General features: G+C 34.0%; 2 protein-coding genes across 5 annotated transcripts in view; both read left to right on the top strand.

The window, feature by feature from the left end:
* The window catches only part of LOC149410399 (uncharacterized), an 892605-nt gene that overhangs the window by 131879 nt on the left and 741219 nt on the right, over positions 1-19507 (top strand).
* On the top strand, positions 12097-18602 carry LOC149410405 (uncharacterized). Of its 4 annotated transcripts, none has more exons than XR_016305040.1 (3): positions 12097-16028; positions 17005-17154; positions 17738-18602. XR_016305040.1 is itself a non-coding variant. In XM_089648578.1 (3 exons), exons 1-3 carry the CDS (start codon positions 12896-12898, stop codon positions 18045-18047), a joined length of 2217 nt encoding a protein of 738 aa, XP_089504704.1. In that variant the 5' UTR covers positions 12097-12895; the 3' UTR covers positions 18048-18602. The 4 variants fall into 4 exon arrangements, 2 of the variants coding, with proteins under 2 accessions (XP_089504704.1, XP_089504703.1); XM_089648578.1 differs by having other exon boundaries at positions 12097-14652; XR_016305041.1 differs by having other exon boundaries at positions 12097-14652; positions 15178-18602.

The following is a 19507-nucleotide window of genomic DNA, read 5'->3' as shown; positions in this document are numbered from 1 at the left end:
TCTAATTATAGCTCTATGTATTTAATGAATATTTCACTAGATTATTGATAGGAACAGCGAAATGACAAACACTCTCAATTACAACGAAAATTCGAATCATAAAAAAATAATAAAACACGACTCTTTCGAAATAATGCAAAAACCTCTCGAAAAATGCTTTGCTTGTATTTAAGGATGCACTGTGATTTTTTTCATTACTATAACATATTAAATTACAGAACAAAATGTTTTTAAAAATATTTTCGTTGTTTACTTTTTTTATTTTGATTTGAAGTTGCGTTTCGGCATAACAAATGTATAGATATTATCTTCAAAAATAACATAATATAGGATTTTCCAATAAGAGGTGTTATTTTGAATAGCCCGCTATTTCGGTAGATGTTACTTTTGAAGCTGTCATTTTTTGACATTTGACAAGTAGAAACTACGCCATTAATACAAATGGAACGATACACGCTTCAACAACGCATTGAAATTATTAAAATTCACTTGAGTGAATCAAATGCAAATCATCTTGAGTGATGAGGCCCATGTCCACCTCGGTGGCTTCGTCAATAAGCAAAATTGTCGCATCTGGGGCTCGGAAAACCCAAGAGTTATTGTTGAAAAGCCTCTTTATACTCAACGTGTGACTGTTTGGTGCGGTTTATGGTCCGGCGGAGTCATTGGATCTTACTTTTTCGAAAATGAGGCTTGAGCAACAGTTACGGTGAATGGATTGCGCTATCAAGAGATGATTAATGATTTTTGATGGCTGAAATTTGATGGTATTGATCTGGACAACGTTTAATTTAATTTTTATTTTAAACGGCGCTACGTGCCACACAAGCAACGAAACCATTGATCTTTTACGATTGAATATCAAAATAACACCTCTTATTGAAAACTCCTTTATATAATTTTTGGAAGTTAAAGAGTTAAAGAGAAACTTTTTATAAATCGGTAGAAATTGTGAATGCGGGGGCTTAATAACAAATGAATAACACTGGGTTTTCTTTAATTCTTGTTACTTCCAATGTTATACTTTTAGGAAAGGGTCAAAAGGAAAAGCCAGTTAAAATAGGACATTGGAAGAATAAACACAAAACTGTTTCAATAATTAACAAATATATAAAAATCTCGAGAACACCCTCAGCACAGATTTTCATGGGGAGGATCCTTAATGTATTTATTTATTTATTGACGCCCTATTGGGTTTTTAAGTACATAACAATTACAAATTTCATTTTTAACAACAGTATAAAACAAACAATAGAAAATCGAAATAAAATATAATGATTTCTCATACATTATCTACATTTAATAAATGGTGGACTAATTTGGTTTCAAATGTTTTGAAGTTTAAATTAAATATTTCATCGACATCACTTAGTTCATTGCCCAGCCTATGTATTCTTTCTAACACAGAATTCGTAGCGAAGTTATTGTTGTAAAATAAAATATTCCGTCTTGTATATTTTGCAGGTATATGTAAAGATAGCAAATTTATAGTGTCAGGGCAGTCCAACCTTGAATGAACAATTTTATATAAAAAAAAGAGATCAAATATTTTTCGTCTTTCAGATAATTTCGATAAGTTAAGTTTACTGCGTAAATTGACATAATTGATTTCAATAATATTAATACCAATTTTGAAATTAAAAAAAACGTAAAAATTTATTTTGAATTTTTTCAATTTGTAAACAATGGGAGTTGAAATGAGGACACCAAATGGTTGAATTGTATTCAACCTGACTTCTAACCAGAGACGTGTAGAGTAATTTTATAGTTTTTATGCTATTAAAGTCTTTAGCGATTCTGAGAATAAATCCAAGCATTTATAATCCCTTACTGGTAATGCTATTAATGTGATTAAAGAAGCGTAATTTGGAGTCAAAAATAACTTCAAGGTAATTGAATTTAAAGACTCTTTTGAGATTGCCATTGTTAATTGAGTAGTCGAATAATAAAGGGGTTTTAGATCTATGGAAACTGATCGTTTGGCATTTGTTTATATTAAAATGTAATTTGTTTACGATGCACCATTCATAAAGTTTATTAAAGTTCATTTGTAGAGTTAAACAATCAGAAGAATTACCGATCGATTTAAACATCTTTAGATCGAAGAAAGTGAATATTATCGAAAATTAGTGAAATGTCATTAATAAATAGTAAGGAAAAGAATTGGTCCGAGGTGGGAACCTTGGGGGACCCCACTTAAGGCAAAAAAAGTGTAAGAAGTTGTGGAGGTAATTTTTACAAATAATTTTCTGTATGATGAGTAACTTCTAAGCCATTCGAGAAAGTTGCCGCTTATTCCCAAGTGTTCTAATTTTTCCAATAAAATGCGATGAGAAACATTATCAAAGGCTTTGCTAAAGTCAGTATAAATTGTATCAACTTAAAGACCCTTGGACAGTGCATTGGAAATAAAATTTTCGTAAAGCAATAAGTTAGATGACGTAGATCTGTCTGGCATAAAACCATGTTGAAATGTTTATATAATTGGTTTAATTTGATGCATGATTTTACTTAATATAATCTTTTCTAAAAGTTTAGGTAGTGATGACATAATACATATGGGTCTATAATTTTCAATTTGACATTTATCTCCTTTTTTAAAAATAGTTGTTATAAAGCTACTTTTCCAAATTTCAGGAAAACAACCTGTAGATAAGGATAAATTGAAAATTATAGTAATAGGAAGAGCTAGAACATGAATACAGTTTTTAAGTAATATTGAGGGAATCATATCTGGCCCCGAATTTGACCTGGTATCCAGCTGTTTGATAAAAGTCACAACATCATTTACTACCACATGGATGTTATGCAAGTTGAGTGAGCTTTCGGTATGTTGGGGTTTATCAGATAATATGTTGTCATTGTCTTCAACATATATAAAATAAATAAATTTACAATATCGTTTCTGTCATGACCCACTTTTTTTTCGTAAAACATTGTACCGTGAAAGTTAGAGTTATTTTTCCGAAAGGAGTAATAATAATGTATAAATCATTTAGAGTACATTATTATTGTTTTTTAAATATTAATATTATTAATTGAACGTATGTAACAAAAGTTGTAAATTAAAAAGACATATATTATGAAATATGCAATTTTATTTGTCGAAATTTTTTCGAATTCACTGCCCATATTTAAAAGGAGCATCGTGTCAATGATATAAACTCTTCAATACGCATACATGTATATACACACACTCATACAAAAACACACACCTATACACTTTGCACGTCGCCCGGTTATTACTACAAATACACGACACAGACGTTACAAGGAAACATATCACATATAATAGGTTATCTTGTAATATTTAATATCTGTAAATTATTTCATCACTGTAACCAGTTTACTGTTTGTTTTTATTAAACAAATAAATTAAAATATTTTATTTTCGAAATGAAAATTCAAGTGAAAATGAGAGTGAATTTCAAACTTGTAACTGTAAAAATATGACTTTACAAGTCGTATGACTATTTAAATTAGACGATTGTATAATATACATACTGCTTGTTCTTTTCTAGCATAAAAAAGACATAAGGCTGTTTCTATTTAAAAATATGATAAATATTTTTATAAATGAGCAAAATATAATTATGTAGTTTTGGATTTTCGCACTAAAAATGTTAAATTTCATTTAATTATAGATTTTAAAACGATCTAAAATTGCTAATTTAAACATATATATTCGACTCACTGTTCAAACCTAGGCGGATTTCGCTTCTGCCATGGGTAGTGGAGCGTTGTTAATTTGCGTCTAGTCAGTCACAATCGTGCCACCCATAAATACATACACTATAATCACCCGTGATCAGTAAAGGAGCATCTTAATATTGAAGTGGAAAGCGATAATAATCGCAAAACCAGCGAAAGGGTATTGCGTACACGAGGCGGGGTTCTAGTTTAGCGCTGGTAGCGAAAGCTAATACTTATACCCGGCAGACGTTTTTCGCTACTCACATAGGCAGCGAATATAGGCTTAATTTGTTCTGTTTTGGGAACAAAAAGCTGTTACCCGAGTCAATCTGTTCGCTTTTCTCATAAAAATCATGTCTTCCTTACCGTCATTGTTAGAAATTTGAACAAAACGTTGTTAGAAAGAGAAAACACCAAGCTTTATTTTAAACTAGCTCACGTATACCCAGCGTTACTGAGGGTTATGCTTACGACTCTTAAGAGATAGACATATTCCGTCACAAACTTTTTGTAGGCCTTTTTAAGATATATGATTCCATAGTACATTATTTTGATGTATCTCACAAGGTTTATCTCAGGGTTAGAAATGTAAACACATAAAAATATTTTTTTCAGACTTGAATACAAAACAAAAATAAATATAAAATGTATGTATTATATACAAATACACTTTACAAATACTAAAAATTTACTTAATACAGCGCAACATATACACACGGATAAGAGACATGTTAAAGGAGCTGAATATTTTGACGGTGAAGCAAACTGTGTATTTGAATGTACTTATTTTTATACATAAAATTAAATTAGGGATGATGTCTAAGGAACTGAAAAGAAAAATAAATTACAATAACTAGATACACGGAAACGGGACGAGAAATTCTAAGCAAATTAGATTGCCAACAAGAAAAAAAACAAGCACCCAAAAATCTCTGATGTACCAGGCCGTTCAACTCTATAACAAAATCCCGAAGGAAATTGCTGTGATAGAAAATATTAATAAGTTCAAAAATGAATTAAGAAAATATGTCTATCTCAATTATTAATGTTTCTTTTTTTGTAACTTTAGTGAAATATTTAAAGAAAGATTATGTTTGCCAAACAATGTACATGTTTATATGTTTATAAAACTATTAGCACACACGAAGATGTGAGCTAACTTAAGATTAATAAATAAATAAATACACAAACCTTTCGGAAGAAATTCACTTAATGATAGTGAAAATTTATTGCGTAGTTTACGAGAGCGAAATCGCACAAACAGACAGACGCGGATAGCGACTTTATTTTATACTATTTAGAGATATAGAAGTTAACCACAGAATAATTAAAATATACATGTCTACAAAACTAAAGGTTCCGACTGCAATTTGAAAAAAAAACCTTTGTTAATTTTTTATTGTGTAATGTTTGTAATGCTAAATAAATTTGTCTTTTTTTATCAGTAATTTTAGTTCTGTGTGTAGAAAAAAAAATGCAAGGTGAGTAATTTATAAAACTTTTTGTAATAAGCATTTACTTTGTGGCTCGTCATAATTTACAATAAAAGATATAAATTTGTATTAGACCACTTTAATTTTAATTGTACTCTACCGGTTTCGGAAGCACCCTTCCTTCGTCAGGAGAGTATTAAAACTAAAGTTTTAATATTTTTTTTTTCTTTTTAGTGGTCTAAGTAGTTTTCTTAAGTGGTCTAAAACAAATTTATATCTTTTATTGTATAAAAATTTTGTTTGATTTAAAAAAAATTATGTATATTTATTTCTAAATTAGATTTAAGAACTTTCTAAGAGGTTTTTTTGGATTTTATTAAGAATCGGAAATACACAAAAATTCTCTGATTTTTTTGCAGCATCTTTAAGAAATATAATGGTCAATATGCAAGAGGCCTGAAGAGTTAATAACCTCTTACAAAACAGTTTTGCAGATACATCAAGTATTTTTGAAGCTCTTGTAATCCACCATTGTAGGAGAAGTGAATGTCTAGCAAGTAGTACGGAGCTTTTGAATAATAGTTGTACAATTTGAAAGATAAATTGATGCCTTTGCAACACGAACGTTCTTGCCGCTAAAGGGGCTAATATGATCGCGACTCTATTCACAACTGTGCTTTAATCCACTCACTTTGCGATTAGTGATTACCGATGACTAATGAAAAAACCGTTATTTTATATTCAATGGTGATTGCCGACGTGTATTCATTACGCTTCGAAAGCAGATTAATTGCTGGGATGAAAATGGGGTTTTCAAAGCTATTTTGCAACAAAATTAAACGTTTTTCGGACGGTCATAGCTTAGTAACTATTGTTAAAATGTGTCAAGTAATCTACCCTTAAAATTGGTACGCATTCCGCACCGTTACATCTTTTATTTATAGGACTTGGATAAGGTTTTATAGTAGATAAGAGATTTTGATGTGAAATTCTTTTAGCACACCTAGGGAGATAATACCGACTCTTTAGTAGCAAGCGAACCAAGACGGGACGACGCTCTTTCAAAATCATTCGGCCAGCCTCGTGACTCGTCGGCTCTTTCCGCCCGGCCGCCAAAACTCTGTGCGATATATTTGCACTTCTATTCTCACTAAAATTAGCATGGACCTATTCTACATGATGACAATTTTTTAAAAATTGTAATTTATTTATTTTTTTATATTTTAATAATAATAAGATAATTGTTTAATTATAAAAATTTAAAAGAAGGTTTTTTTACTTAAATTTTCACTTCCTTCAATGAAAATCAATTTCGATGTTTCAAATCGCAAAGTGTTCGTTCCGCGACGGCCATTTTTATAAATTTATTAAAAAATATATTTCACGTATTTTTTTAAATGTCGTGAAAAATTTCAACAATCTCGAAATAAAACTGTAAATTTGTACACAATTCAAATCTACGCCGCCCGCCTGCCACAGACACTGTTATTTTTATAAATAATATCACACCCGGGAATACAGCTAGAATTGACACACTGCAAAGTGTGTTTTTGGTAAGCAAAAATAAGTTTTAATGAGTTTCTTTCGTGAATTTTTAATTGGCTTAGAAAAATTCGGGTGAATAGATTTTTCATCTGAGAATAAGAAAATGTCAAATTAATAAAAAAAGTTTTTGCATGAGCGATGGATGCAGACGATGCAAAGACCTCCCTGAAGGACGAACATTTATTTTAATTTATTCATGTTTTTAATTTTGTTTTTTTTTTTTGAGCAGAAGATGGTACTAAAAATGTAAATGAAACTTGAAATACTCGTAGAACACATAAAAATACATAGATACGGAAAAATTTTAAAAAAGATAACGGTGGCAACTAGAAATCGAACCCAGGATCTCTTGCCTTACCGGAACAGGCGTCTTAAAACACTCGACCATCGAGTGGGGGGAGGGGTAAGAGTGGGCGGAGTTGTTTTACCCTTCTTTCACTGTTCAATTGTAATCTATATTTCATTTTTTGACTTTAGTATATACTTGCTCCTGATGAGGTGAACTTTGTTCATGAAACATGTATAGGTTATATGTATTAAAGTGAGGTAAACAAAGTTATTTGTGTTTTAATATAACTTTAATATTTGTTTACGTATGAGAAAAATAAAGACAGTCGTATGGTAAGATATATTGCCTGTTACCATCAGAATGTTTGGCAAATGTCAGAATTTGGTATTAGATACACGTCTGTGGCAAAGATCAGTGTTCACAGGTGTCAGCTTGTTAAAAGTAATATATTAAAATCCCTTCATTTGAAAGGGTTCGTACAATTTAACCCGCACAGCATTTGCATCTGAATAAATTCTAAGGTCTGACATCTCATACACTTAGCCGAGTTCTAAACCCCCAACCCTTGCCGTGTTAAGGGTTTTAACCGCAAGCGGTAATTTCCGTCCTATAAATCTAATAACATGTCAGAATAATTTTTCTTTTGGCTACTTCTTGTTCTTGCTATTGTTCTTTTGCTGTTCTCTCCCCCATTCAATTGTTTGGAATAAGATGATTAGTGACGTCTTGTCACGCAACCCCGGAGTAGGCAGACAGTTATTGCGGAAAATGATTTTTCCTATCCGAGTTGCCATAGAGTACATCGGAATATTATAACTTTGTTGAATGCGATAAAATAATATATCAGGATTAACAGCAATACACAGGTCAAAATGTGTATATTTTCAGTATGCCTTATATCACTACGAATATAGGCAATAAGCATACAAATCGCTTGGCAAACCGAGTCTAGAAACGGTCGATTTAAACGCAAAAGTGGTTCATATTTATTTTGAGAAAAAATTTATGTCAGAGAAAAATTAATCAAAGGGAAACTGTGACAATTGAATAAACAGAAATTTTATCAAATGCTTCTAATGAAATAAAAACTTTTTAAATAGTTTACGCTCATATTTTCTTGAAGGTAAGTTTTTATTTTTCAGTCTTCCACACTCACGAACAAATTTCAGCCGTCTGGAGCCAGTTAGACTATGGTATCCCCTTAATATATGTAAAGTATACTTGCGGCACGTTTGGGAGTGGAAGATATTATCAGTATCGCCCTGGTGTAAGACCATCATTCTGAAATGAATCGTTGCTTGAAATGGCTTTAGCCGTGTTTGGTGACTAGATCTGTATATCCAGGTAAAACCCCACCTTACTCTTCCCCATTTCCAAAACGACTACCTGCAGCCTTACAACATAACTAAATTGCGGATGTCACAGTCTCACTGGTTTCAGACGGTTAGGAGCACTCTTGTGCAGTATTCACAATAAAATATTTATATACAGGGTGTCAATTTATACAGGGTTTTAATGTTTTATGATAGTTTTTAGGTTTAAAAAATGAATTGTTTGCATGGGAAAATAGATATTCTTCAATGGAAATATATTGTTTTTTACATGGAGATTTATATTTTTTACTTCTACCATCATGTAGAATCACCTCCTGAAGTTAGCGCAATTTACTCCCGGACACCCTGTATATATTATACTTTGCTATTTCCATTTTTGGAATAAATAACAACATTTGGTATCTTAAACGAGAAATCTTCTATTTTTTTTATTTCAACAATCATACCATAATATAATCATTCTAACATTGTGCCCCACGTTGGGCGCCAAACTTTCCCATACAAAACCGAGTGGGCGGCAATCTCCATCAGTTAGCACGTCTCCCACTGTCTGTCCGACTGTCCAGGATGGTCGTCCACCCCGAGAAAAACAACTCAATTAACCTGGCAATGTTTGCCAGCGGCCCCTCCACCACCCTCCACCACCCCACAGCATCCCTTTGCTTGTAGGCGTGTAAGGGTTTACGGGGCTGTATTACGACGGAACAAAAGAGCCGATGAATGATTAATTCCTCATCTAATCCTGGAGGGTTTGTGGATTTTGTTGGTGTTTTCTGCACTGCAGTGTTTGCTTTAAGTAAATGCTACAACGGTGGATTAAATGAAAGTAGAGCGTTTGAGAAAATAATTATGTTACTTGGTGGTAGAATATAATTAACTGGAGTAGTAGATACTCTCACCATTAATCTAGTAGATAATCAGTTTTAACCAGAGTGGTAGATGCTCTCAGTATTAACCAGAGCGGTAGATACTCTCAGTATTGTCCAAAGTGCATCTACCACTCTGTGTATTACCAGGTAGTAGGTATTCGCAATGTTAACCAGAGTGGTAGATACTCTTAGTTTTTACCAGAAAGGCAGATACTCTCTGTCTTAACCAGAGTGAATATACTCTAAGCATTAGCTAGATAGATTTAAAAAAATTGTACATAAAATAAAAGATTTATTATTAAGTAGGAAAGTATTTAAGTACCCACTTTCCTATTAAATACGAGACATATTTGTGCTGCTAAGTAATTTGTCTACTGCAACATTTTATATCCGCCATAATCTCAAATGAAACACCAAAAGCTTCAAACGTAATTCCAATCTCCGATGCACCTTTAAGCCATGAATATTTAACGATGAGCCATTATTTTGTCCCGGATTAAATTCCTTTCATCGGAATATTTCCACGGTATTTAGCGCCGTAACTGAGCGGGCGATCAGCGACTATAAACATCTTCAAAGGATGCCATTAAATCGATATTAGGCTAAATTACCTGTTTTCTTCTATCATCCACTTCAAGAGACAATCAAAAGAGCCTGGGCAAACAAACACTATAATAAAGCCTGAATACATTTAGGCTATATTATAATCTACTAGCGCCAACCCATGAAATATGAAGGGATTTCATTATTGAACGTCGTTATTTATTAATTTTCGGGAAATCGATAGTTTACATTTATTTCAGTTTATACATAAATATTATGTGGCCAAAATAAAACCAATTATGGATTTCTTCCTTGTTACTTTACCTCTAATGAGAGAATGTAATAAGGAATAAGTAAATTAAATTTTTAAGAAAGGAATGTGAAATCAAAAATTTATACAAAACAAAAGATTATATAAAACGAAAAATTTACAAAACAAAACATTTATCAATACATTTATAGCCATGGAGAGAGGTTGTGGATATGAATCAAACCACAATAAAAATATAAACCATAGAGACATAACAGTATTTAGAAACCATCAGAAAAATATTATTTTATAGACCTCTCGTATTTGGAAAGTTCACAACTGAAAATATCCACCTTGGATAATACGCTATTGTAATTATTGCATAGTCTGTTCAGGCAAAAATTCGGCTTAGAGTTCGTTTTGCATTGATCCACCCTAAACCGGACAGAAGAACGTGTTGAACGCGCAGGTACAGATATTAGGCAAAAAACAGCCAGTAGCAAGTCAACTCATACTGAGAAAAAAAACATTATTGTCTTTAGATTGATTAATTAAATCTACACTACATGTCTAATGTTGTTAACTTCAAAATGTTATAAATAACCTTTTATTATATTTATTGTTATTAAGTTTAGTTTGTAGAACTCCATTTTAATTTTTATTTTTTATATATTCAATAATATTATTATTGGGTTTATAAAAACAGTTTATTTTTAAACAAGTTCTGCTGTGTAATTATTATTACGCGTGACAGCTGTTTCGCCCTCTGAAGGCATTATCAAACTGTCTTGATAAGATCTGACAGTTTGATAATGCCTTCAGAGGGCGAAACAGCTGTCACGCGTAATAATAATTACACAGCAGAACTTGTTTAAAAATAAACTGTTTTTATAAACCCAATAATAATATTATTGAATATATAAAAAATAAAAAAAAAAAAAAAAAATAAAAAAAAAAAAAAAAAAAAAAAAAAAAAAAAAACCTTTTATTATATTTATTTGCATTATTAACAGACTTTAAACTTTAATATTTTACAGGGTTAAGAATTGTTTATATTGATGACCGGATAAATCATCAAAATGATAATTCATCACATCTTTAAAAAGTCATATAAAGTCATGGAAAGCGATATAACAAAAATTTAATTAACTGGGTTAAGTATATTAGGTTGGGTTAGGTTTAATTTTTTTTTCATCGTTTCTAATGACTTTATATCACTTTTTAAAAGTGTGTTGAATTGTCACTGTGTTGAGTTATCACCGAACCGTTTAAATCATTGACCAATAAAATAACGAAATTTGAAATTTATGAAAAAAAGAAGCAATTAAGATAAAGTGCAACTACCTAAAGGTAAAAAAAATGTTTTAAACATTTTTTTGGTTTACATTTAAACTCGGAGTGGGTATCAATAATTACAACGAATCAAAGTGATATTATTCAATTCAAACTGCTGTTATTCAATTCAAACTGCTGTTATTCTGCCATTTAAACACATTCTTTCAATTAAAACTGAAAGCAAAACAGAAAAAAAGAAGGAATTGGGATAAATAAAAATATCAATAAAATAATAAGTATTCTGACACATTCGATTGAATGTTATGAAGTTAGTGAGATTCTTGTTAAACAAATCAATGTCTGGGCATAATATATTTAACGTGCTAACGCTTCTTCTTATAAATACATTTTGAAGATAATTAGTATTGAACTTAAGAATATAAAATGTGGCCGGAGATCGAATAACTCTTAACGGACATCTGAATTTAATATTTTGTAATAGGTACGGGCTAGCAATAATTTTGTGAAATATCATAATTATTAGCGGCCGTTGTAGGAACGATCACTCTCAGACTCTGATCAGCCAAGTGATGTGTTCATTAACGATCGATTCGCCTGTTTCCAAACATTTTTACCGTTGATAATCAAGTGGCCCCGCCCACTTTCATAGACAATAAAATGATATCAAAGAATATATATAAAAACTATCAATGTTAAATTAATATGATGAATTAATTATTGTATAATGATTTTTTTTAATACCGTAAATACGTATAAACTGATATTTTATATTTTTTTAAACAATCATAATATGTAATATGTTAAAAACAAAGTGTTTAAAATGTACAAGCTATTAGCTAAGTGCACAACCATTTATTTTACAAGGCACTGCCTAGCACCTAGCGGTCAGTAGTAAAACTTGGGCCTATTGATAAAACAGGTGTTTTAATTACCATTGGCTTCTACGACTGTATTTGTTTGGATAATTAGATTGTCAATGTGTGTTATTTTGACTAGGTTATAAAAAGCCTCGCCGAGTGTATTTTTTTTCACTTCTTCTCTCTAAAAACAGTAGCAGGCAGTCAATATGGTTGATTGACTACTTGTAAAAGTGTTTTGTCCGGGTCGGGAATAATTTTATCTCGTAACATTAAATAAAGTAAAAATGCAGTTTGTGCAGTAAAAACGAAAACCATGCGTCTGTTATTTTGAAGACTCCATCAAGCCCCAAACTATTCTCAACATGGTCCTAACGAGCGGATGGATATAATCAGAGGATTTATCGGAAAAATGAACCAGCACCAAACAAAAGGCTTTTGATGGAAAAAATTGATGCCAATTCCAGAAGAAATTCAGATGAGTAACCTTGTGCCTTCCTATCTTTTTAATCATTTCCAAGTTCAAACAAGCTATGTTTTACTGTGTATTTTGCTAATATAATAATTTGAAAAGAAAAAAACGGCTACCTACAGCATAGATGCAAGTCATTGTGTATTATTATTGTTGGTTTTTTAAGGTTAGGTAGCTCAAACATATTATTTGTAAGAATTTGTCAAGGTACGGCTGGATTTGGTTATTTCATTATTTGTGGTTTCAATTATAATACGATTGCGCAGAAAATATTTTAAAGGGAACATTTTTTTTTTGGTTTTTACGCAATTAAGATGGATAATATGAAATCGCTAATCGCCAAACGAGGAGTTTTAAAAGGTAAACTCACGAGGTTCGGGGATTCAATAAATAGTTTATCGGTAAACGAGATCCAAATTAGGTATGAAAAAATTGAAAACGTATTAAACCAGTTTGAATTAATTCAAGATCAAATAGAATCTCTACCAGATTCTGACGACATCGAGAATAATTCCCAAAGGGAAAGTTTTGAGAATCAATATTATTCGATTTTAGCGAAAGCAAAAGAAATGTTACAATCCGTTGAGCAAAACAAGGTAGCAATAAAACTTCCTAACCTCCAATTAAGGGAATTCAATGGTGATCAAAAAACATGGGTAAACTTCTTAGAGACATTCAAGACACTGGTGCATAATAATCAAACGTTAAATAATGTGCAAAAATTCTATTATCTGCAATCCTGCTTAAAGGGGAATGCAGCGAAAGTGATCGCCAATTTCGAAGTATCAGATTTAAATTACGTGTCAGCCTGGGAATTGTTGCAACAAAGATTTGCAAATTTACGAACTACCGTTCATAAGCATATACAAGCTTTGTTTCAACTTAAAGAAATGAAACAAGAGGATCCGGTAGCCATGCGCTATTTAATTGATGAGACTAATGTGAACCTAAAGGCTCTGCAAAATTTAGGCTTAAAAATTGATCAATGGGATGCATTAATTATTTATATAGTTTCTAATAAATTAGACGCAATATCGCGAAAGCATTGGGAACAAACAACATTACAGGAAGAATTACCAACGTTAGGAGAATTTCTCAAGTGTCTAACGTCGAGGGCGCAAGTTTTAGAATTAATGTTACATACAGAATCGAAAAAAAATGTTACCTACCCGAAAACAAATGGCGGCAACAATAACATTCCTAGAAAGGAATCAGTTTTCTTAGCAGCCGCCCACAATAATTGTATATGTTGTCACGATAAAGGACATAAAATTTATTATTGTAAAAAGTTTTTAAAGTTAACTTCAGGAGAGAGAAGCCAAATGATAAAGAGGTGTAGGGCCTGCTTCAAATGTTTGAGGTTAGGGCATACGGCCTCATATTGTAAAATTAATATGCAATGCAAGCTATGTGGTAGCGATAGCCACAACACCTTATTGCATAAGGAGAATCATCCGAGTAATGATTCCGATAAAAATGGTGAAGCTCGCCCTGGAGGCGGCGACCATATGGAAACTGAACGAGTTTCAGTGTCCAACCACTCCACCTTGGTGAAGGCGGAAAAAACTGTATTATTGTCGACAGCAATCATAGGAGTGTTGGATCGCAATAATGAAATGCATAAAGCAAGGGTATTAATTGATTCAGGAGCCCAATCAAATTTTATGTGCGAAAAGTTCGCAATAAAATTGAATTTGAAGTGTGAAAACATAAACAAACCCGTGTCGGGTATACATAACAACGTGACCCATATAAAGAAACGGGTTGCAATTAAAATGAAATCTTTAAAAACAAATTATAAACAAGATATCACATGTCTAATATTGCAGGAAATAACTACAAATTTACCACAAGCAACGGTGGCCAGGAAGGATTTCAAGCTTCCGCCAGGATTGGAATTGGCGGATCCAAACTTCAACATAGCAGCACCAATTGATATACTGTTGGGCGCTGAGAGTTTTTGGGAGATCTTGAAGAATGATCGGCTAAGATTGGATACCGGACCTACTCTCCAAAGGACAGAATTAGGATGGATCATCTCGGGCCCGATCAACGCTCACCATAAAAAAAGGCCAGTACCAGAAATCTGTAGTTTATCAATAAATACATTGTCAAATCAAGTTGAAAAATTTTGGAAAATGGAAGAGGTGATGCCTCCAAGTTTTTATAACCACGAGGAGAAAGCTTGTGAAGCCGACTTTGTAGCCACGCACACCCGAGAGAGCGATGGTAGATACGTAGTGAGTTTGCCGCGCCGGCCGTGTGTCAACCAACTTGGTGACTCATTAGGCACAGCGGAAAAAAGATTCAAAGGTTTGGAAAGAAAATTTTTAATGAATCCTGAACTGAAATCTCAGTATGCTCAATTTATGAAAGAATATGAGCAATTAAATCACATGGAGCTATGTGAGAAAACAAAGGACCATTCCTATTTTTTGCCGCATCATGCGGTAATAAAGGAAGCGAGCAGCACTACTAAAGTGCGTGTAGTATTTGACGGATCGGCTAAAACGTCGACCGGTATTTCCCTGAATGATGCATTAATGGTAGGAGCTGTTATTCAAAAAGATTTATACACTCATCTTTTACGTTTTAGGAAACATAGATACGTCATGACGGCGGACATAGAAAAAATGTACCGTCAAATCAACGTACGCCCAGAGGATCGCAGCCTGCAGAAGATTTTATGGCGCGACTCTCCAGAAGAGGAACTCAGGCATTATAAATTGAAGACAATCACCTACGGTTTGGGACCTTCCTCTTTCCTGGCAACTAGATGTCTACGGCAAATCGGTATGGACAATCGCATTAAATTTCCCGTAGCAAGCCAGGTCATAGAAAACGATTTCTACATGGACGATCTGTTGACCGGAGAGGACGACTTGGACGCATGCGTCAGGTTGAAGCAACAGGTACATGATATTTTACTGTCCGCCGGAATGACCCTGCGGAAGTGGAGATCGAATATTTCGGAATTGTCATCTGGGTCGGGCCAGGGTGAAATTGCTGGGAAAAGCAATGGTGAACAAATGATCACTAACAATTCCAAAATTGAAAAGATCCTAGGTTTGATCTGGGATAATGAATCAGATTGTTTATCATATGAAATTAAAAGACCGTCAAGTAAGACGGAAAGTAAGCGTCAGATATTGTCGTGCATAGCTTCAACTTTTGACCCATTGGGTCTCCTAGGCCCCATAATAGTGGTGGCCAAATTAATTATGCAGAAATTATGGCAATCAAAAGCAGCATGGGACGACACACTACCTGATGAAATTTTACTACCCTGGAGGGCCTATCTAGGTGAACTATCACAACTAAATGTATTGAAAATCCCGAGGGGAATTAACCACGGAGCGCCAAGGAATATACAATTACACGGTTTCTGCGACGCTTCGGAAAAAGCATATGGAGCCTGCGCTTACGTCGTCTCAACTGATCAAGAGGGTAAGCGACATGCACATCTACTTACTTCTAAGTCTAGAGTAGCACCACTGAAATGTATTTCACTGCCCAAGTTGGAACTATGCAGTGCTGTGCTACTAGCCAAACTGATTAGAAATATCAAGTTGGAGTTAAGTATAGAGGAATCGGCCACTCATTACTGGTGCGATTCAACTATAGCATTATGCTGGTTGAGGGGTCAACCAGCGCGGTGGAACACTTTTGTGGCTAACCGGGTAGCGGAAATACAGGATATCAGCGATCCAAACCAGTGGCGACACGTATCATCGGCCGAAAATGCAGCGGATATACTGTCCAGAGGTACCACAGCTGAAAGGTTAGTCAACGCTTCAATTTGGTGGAAGGGACCAAGCTGGTTGACAGAAGAGATCAGCGCTTGGCCACTATCCAAGGTGTCCTGTTTGAATCCCCCTGAGGTTAAGAGTAAAAATGTATTACTGGCAGCTAATGTTCAAGAATGGGAGATTTTCGAAAAATTTTCATCGCTAACCAAATTGAAGAGAATTACCGCTTTGGCGTTGAGATTTATAAATAATTGTCGGAATCCTAAAGATAAAATCGGAGGCAATATAACTGTCACCGAACTAGAAGCAGCCTTAAAATGTCTGCTGAAATCATCTCAAGAACATTCCTTTAAAAGAGAATTAAAGGACTTGAAAAATCACAGGATGGTAAACAAAAATAGTAGATTGAAAGCCCTCAATCCTTGTTTATTAGATGGTTTAATTTGTGCAAATGGTAGACTAAAACTAGCTACGTACTTATCACATCAACAAAGGCAACCTGTAATATTATCGCCTACACACAAATTAACCGAATTAATCATAAGACATTATCATTATGTGCATTTACATGCCGGGCCACAAGCGCTGTTAGCAGAAATACGCTTGAAATACTGGCCCATACTAGGAAAAAATACTGTTAAACTAGTCTTACATAACTGTATTATATGTTTTAGATACCAACCTCGAGTTTGCCAGCAGATTATGGGAAACTTACCTGTTGAAAGAATCACTCCCAGTCGACCATTTGCGGTGACGGGGCTTGATTATGCTGGACCTATTGACATGAAGAGTGGAGCGCTGAGGAAGTCTCCACTTATCAAATCGTATCTTTGCATATTTGTTTGTTTTTCTACTAAAGCTGTTCATTTAGAACTTGTAACGGATTTGTCAAGCGATACTTTTTTAAATTGCTTAAAGAGATTTATCGCCCGGCGGGGTCAACCTGAAAAAATATTTTCTGACAATGCAACTAGCTTCAGAGGAGCTTCCAACAAGCTTCAAGAGTTGTATGCCAGTCTAAAGCTGAACAATGACAAAATTCATAGGTTTTTAGCAGATAAAGGTATAGTTTGGAACTTCATTCCTCCTAGGGCGCCAAATCACGGCGGGCTGTGGGAAGCAGCAGTTTAAATCTACCAAGTTTCATTTATATAGAATTACCAAAAATAATCCATTACAGTTTGAATTATTATATACTTTAACTTGTCAGATAGAGGCTTGTTTGAACTCCCGTCCTTTAACTTCCTTGTCTGATGACGTCAACGACCTACTCCCCCTCACCCCCAACCACTTCCTTATGGGCACTGAGGCTTCTATCATCCCTGAAGTAGACGTCCGCGAGCTACCAGAGAACAGACTAAGCCAATATCAAAAATTAAATGCCTTAATTCAAACTTTCTGGTGTAGATGGAAACGAGATTACCTTGCTGAACTACAAAAACGGACCAAATGGCAGGCCAGCAGCCAAGAAGTCATAAAAAAGGACGATCTGGTCATCTTGAAGGAGGACAATCTGCCTCCTGCATTATGGAGAATGGCGCGCATAACAGCAACTCATCCAGGACCTGATGGCGTAGTGAGGGTGGTTACCCTCAAGACGTCCCAAGGCATTTTTGTGCGACCTATCACAAAAATATGTTTGATGCCTATAGAATCAAACCAGGATCTGCATCTCCCGACCCGGCAAACTACAGACCTTCCCAAGGTCACAGCCTAATGTAACCAAGGCTGAACCGATACTACCACACAGGACTACTGACCATAGAGCATCGCTGTGGTTGACCAACCTATATCCAGAAGCCACTGGGGCTTCCAGTCAACCAGGACCAGGGGTATTCGCTGCCTACCAGGACAGGGCACCCTTAATATGAGACTCAACCCCCTGAGTTAACATGTACCACCCTTGACAGGATGATCACCACTGGACCGAATGCAGAGTGAACGGTCTACACAGTGCAGTGATTACAGTGTTTTGTGTTCTATTAAAAGAAAAGAGTCAAGTATGAACTCATATAAAAAAAAACAGACTTCAGTTTTTGAACTGCTCTATACGGGAGCTAGAATATTAGTTAATTAAGTGATCTAAATGTGTAAATGTTATTAATTTTATGAATTTTTATCAATTTTATAGTTTATCAGGTTATGGGTTCATTAATTTTATGGAATAATGTGATTAATTTTATGGATTATGTATTTGTATGAGGATTATATTTTTGATTGTTTTAAATTATATTCCCGATCCCTTCAGGTTTAGGTAGTTTAGTTATAAAGAACTATTTTAATATTCGTTGAAAGTTTTTTGTATTGATATCGAAAAAAAACCCACCAGTTTTTTTTTTTCTCATCCCGGCGGTGGCAATATGTTTAAAATGTACAAGCTATTAGCTAAGTGCACAACCATTTATTTTACAAGGCACTGCCTAGCACCTAGCGGTCAGTAGTAAAACTTGGGCCTATTGATAAAACAGGTGTTTTAATTACCATTGGCTTCTACGACTGTATTTGTTTGGATAATTAGATTGTCAATGTGTGTTATTTTGACTAGGTTATAAAAAGCCTCGCCGAGTGTATTTTTTTTCACTTCTTCTCTCTAAAAACAGTAGCAGGCAGTCAATATGGTTGATTGACTACTTGTAAAAGTGTTTTGTCCGGGTCGGGAATAATTTTATCTCGTAACATTAAATAAAGTAAAAATGCAGTTTGTGCAGTAAAAACGAAAACCATGCGTCTGTTATTTTGAAGACTCCATCAAGCCCCAAACTATTCTCAACACAAAGTGTTGAAAAGTTTAATGCCACCGTGTCTTGGCGTCGCGAATATTTTTCACACTATCAACACTTTTTATAACTAGTCATTTACTGAAGCAAGCTTAATTTATTTATTTAAAAAACATACGGAACAACATTTAACATTAACATAAGCATATAGTGTAAGAAAATATAAAAATAATCCAGTTCCAGTAGTTTGGTTTCCTTAAATTGGTTTATCGCTCAGTCGTCAACTTTCCGTTAGAAAAAATCGTAGTTGTGCTTTTGTGCCAAAATTTCGGCTCAACAGTTGATCAGTAGGATTGGGAACAACGGCCGTAGGTCTCTAATATCAGAGTTTTAAGGTTCACGGAGACATAGTTTTCATAATTTCGCACGCGGTAAGAAACATATTTCAAAAACTTTTTCT

This window comes from Hesperophylax consimilis, chromosome 28, assembly GCF_061612785.1.
Source record: "Hesperophylax consimilis isolate HC1 chromosome 28, BYU_Hcon_1.0, whole genome shotgun sequence".
In the NCBI taxonomy this organism is placed as follows: domain Eukaryota; kingdom Metazoa; phylum Arthropoda; class Insecta; order Trichoptera; family Limnephilidae; genus Hesperophylax; species Hesperophylax consimilis.
The sequence above is the reverse complement of the archived record's forward strand: the minus strand, read 5'-3'. Positions and strand labels throughout refer to the sequence as shown.

Coding starts and splice junctions, on each gene's coding strand:
- LOC149410405 (XM_089648577.1), top strand. CDS start 12,896: ATGGATAATATGAAATCGCTAATCGCCAAACGAGGAGTTTTAAAAGGT. Junction 16,029..17,004: donor CGTCTCAACTGATCAAGAGG/GTAAGCGACATG, acceptor TATATGTTTTAG/ATACCAACCTCGAGTTTGCC.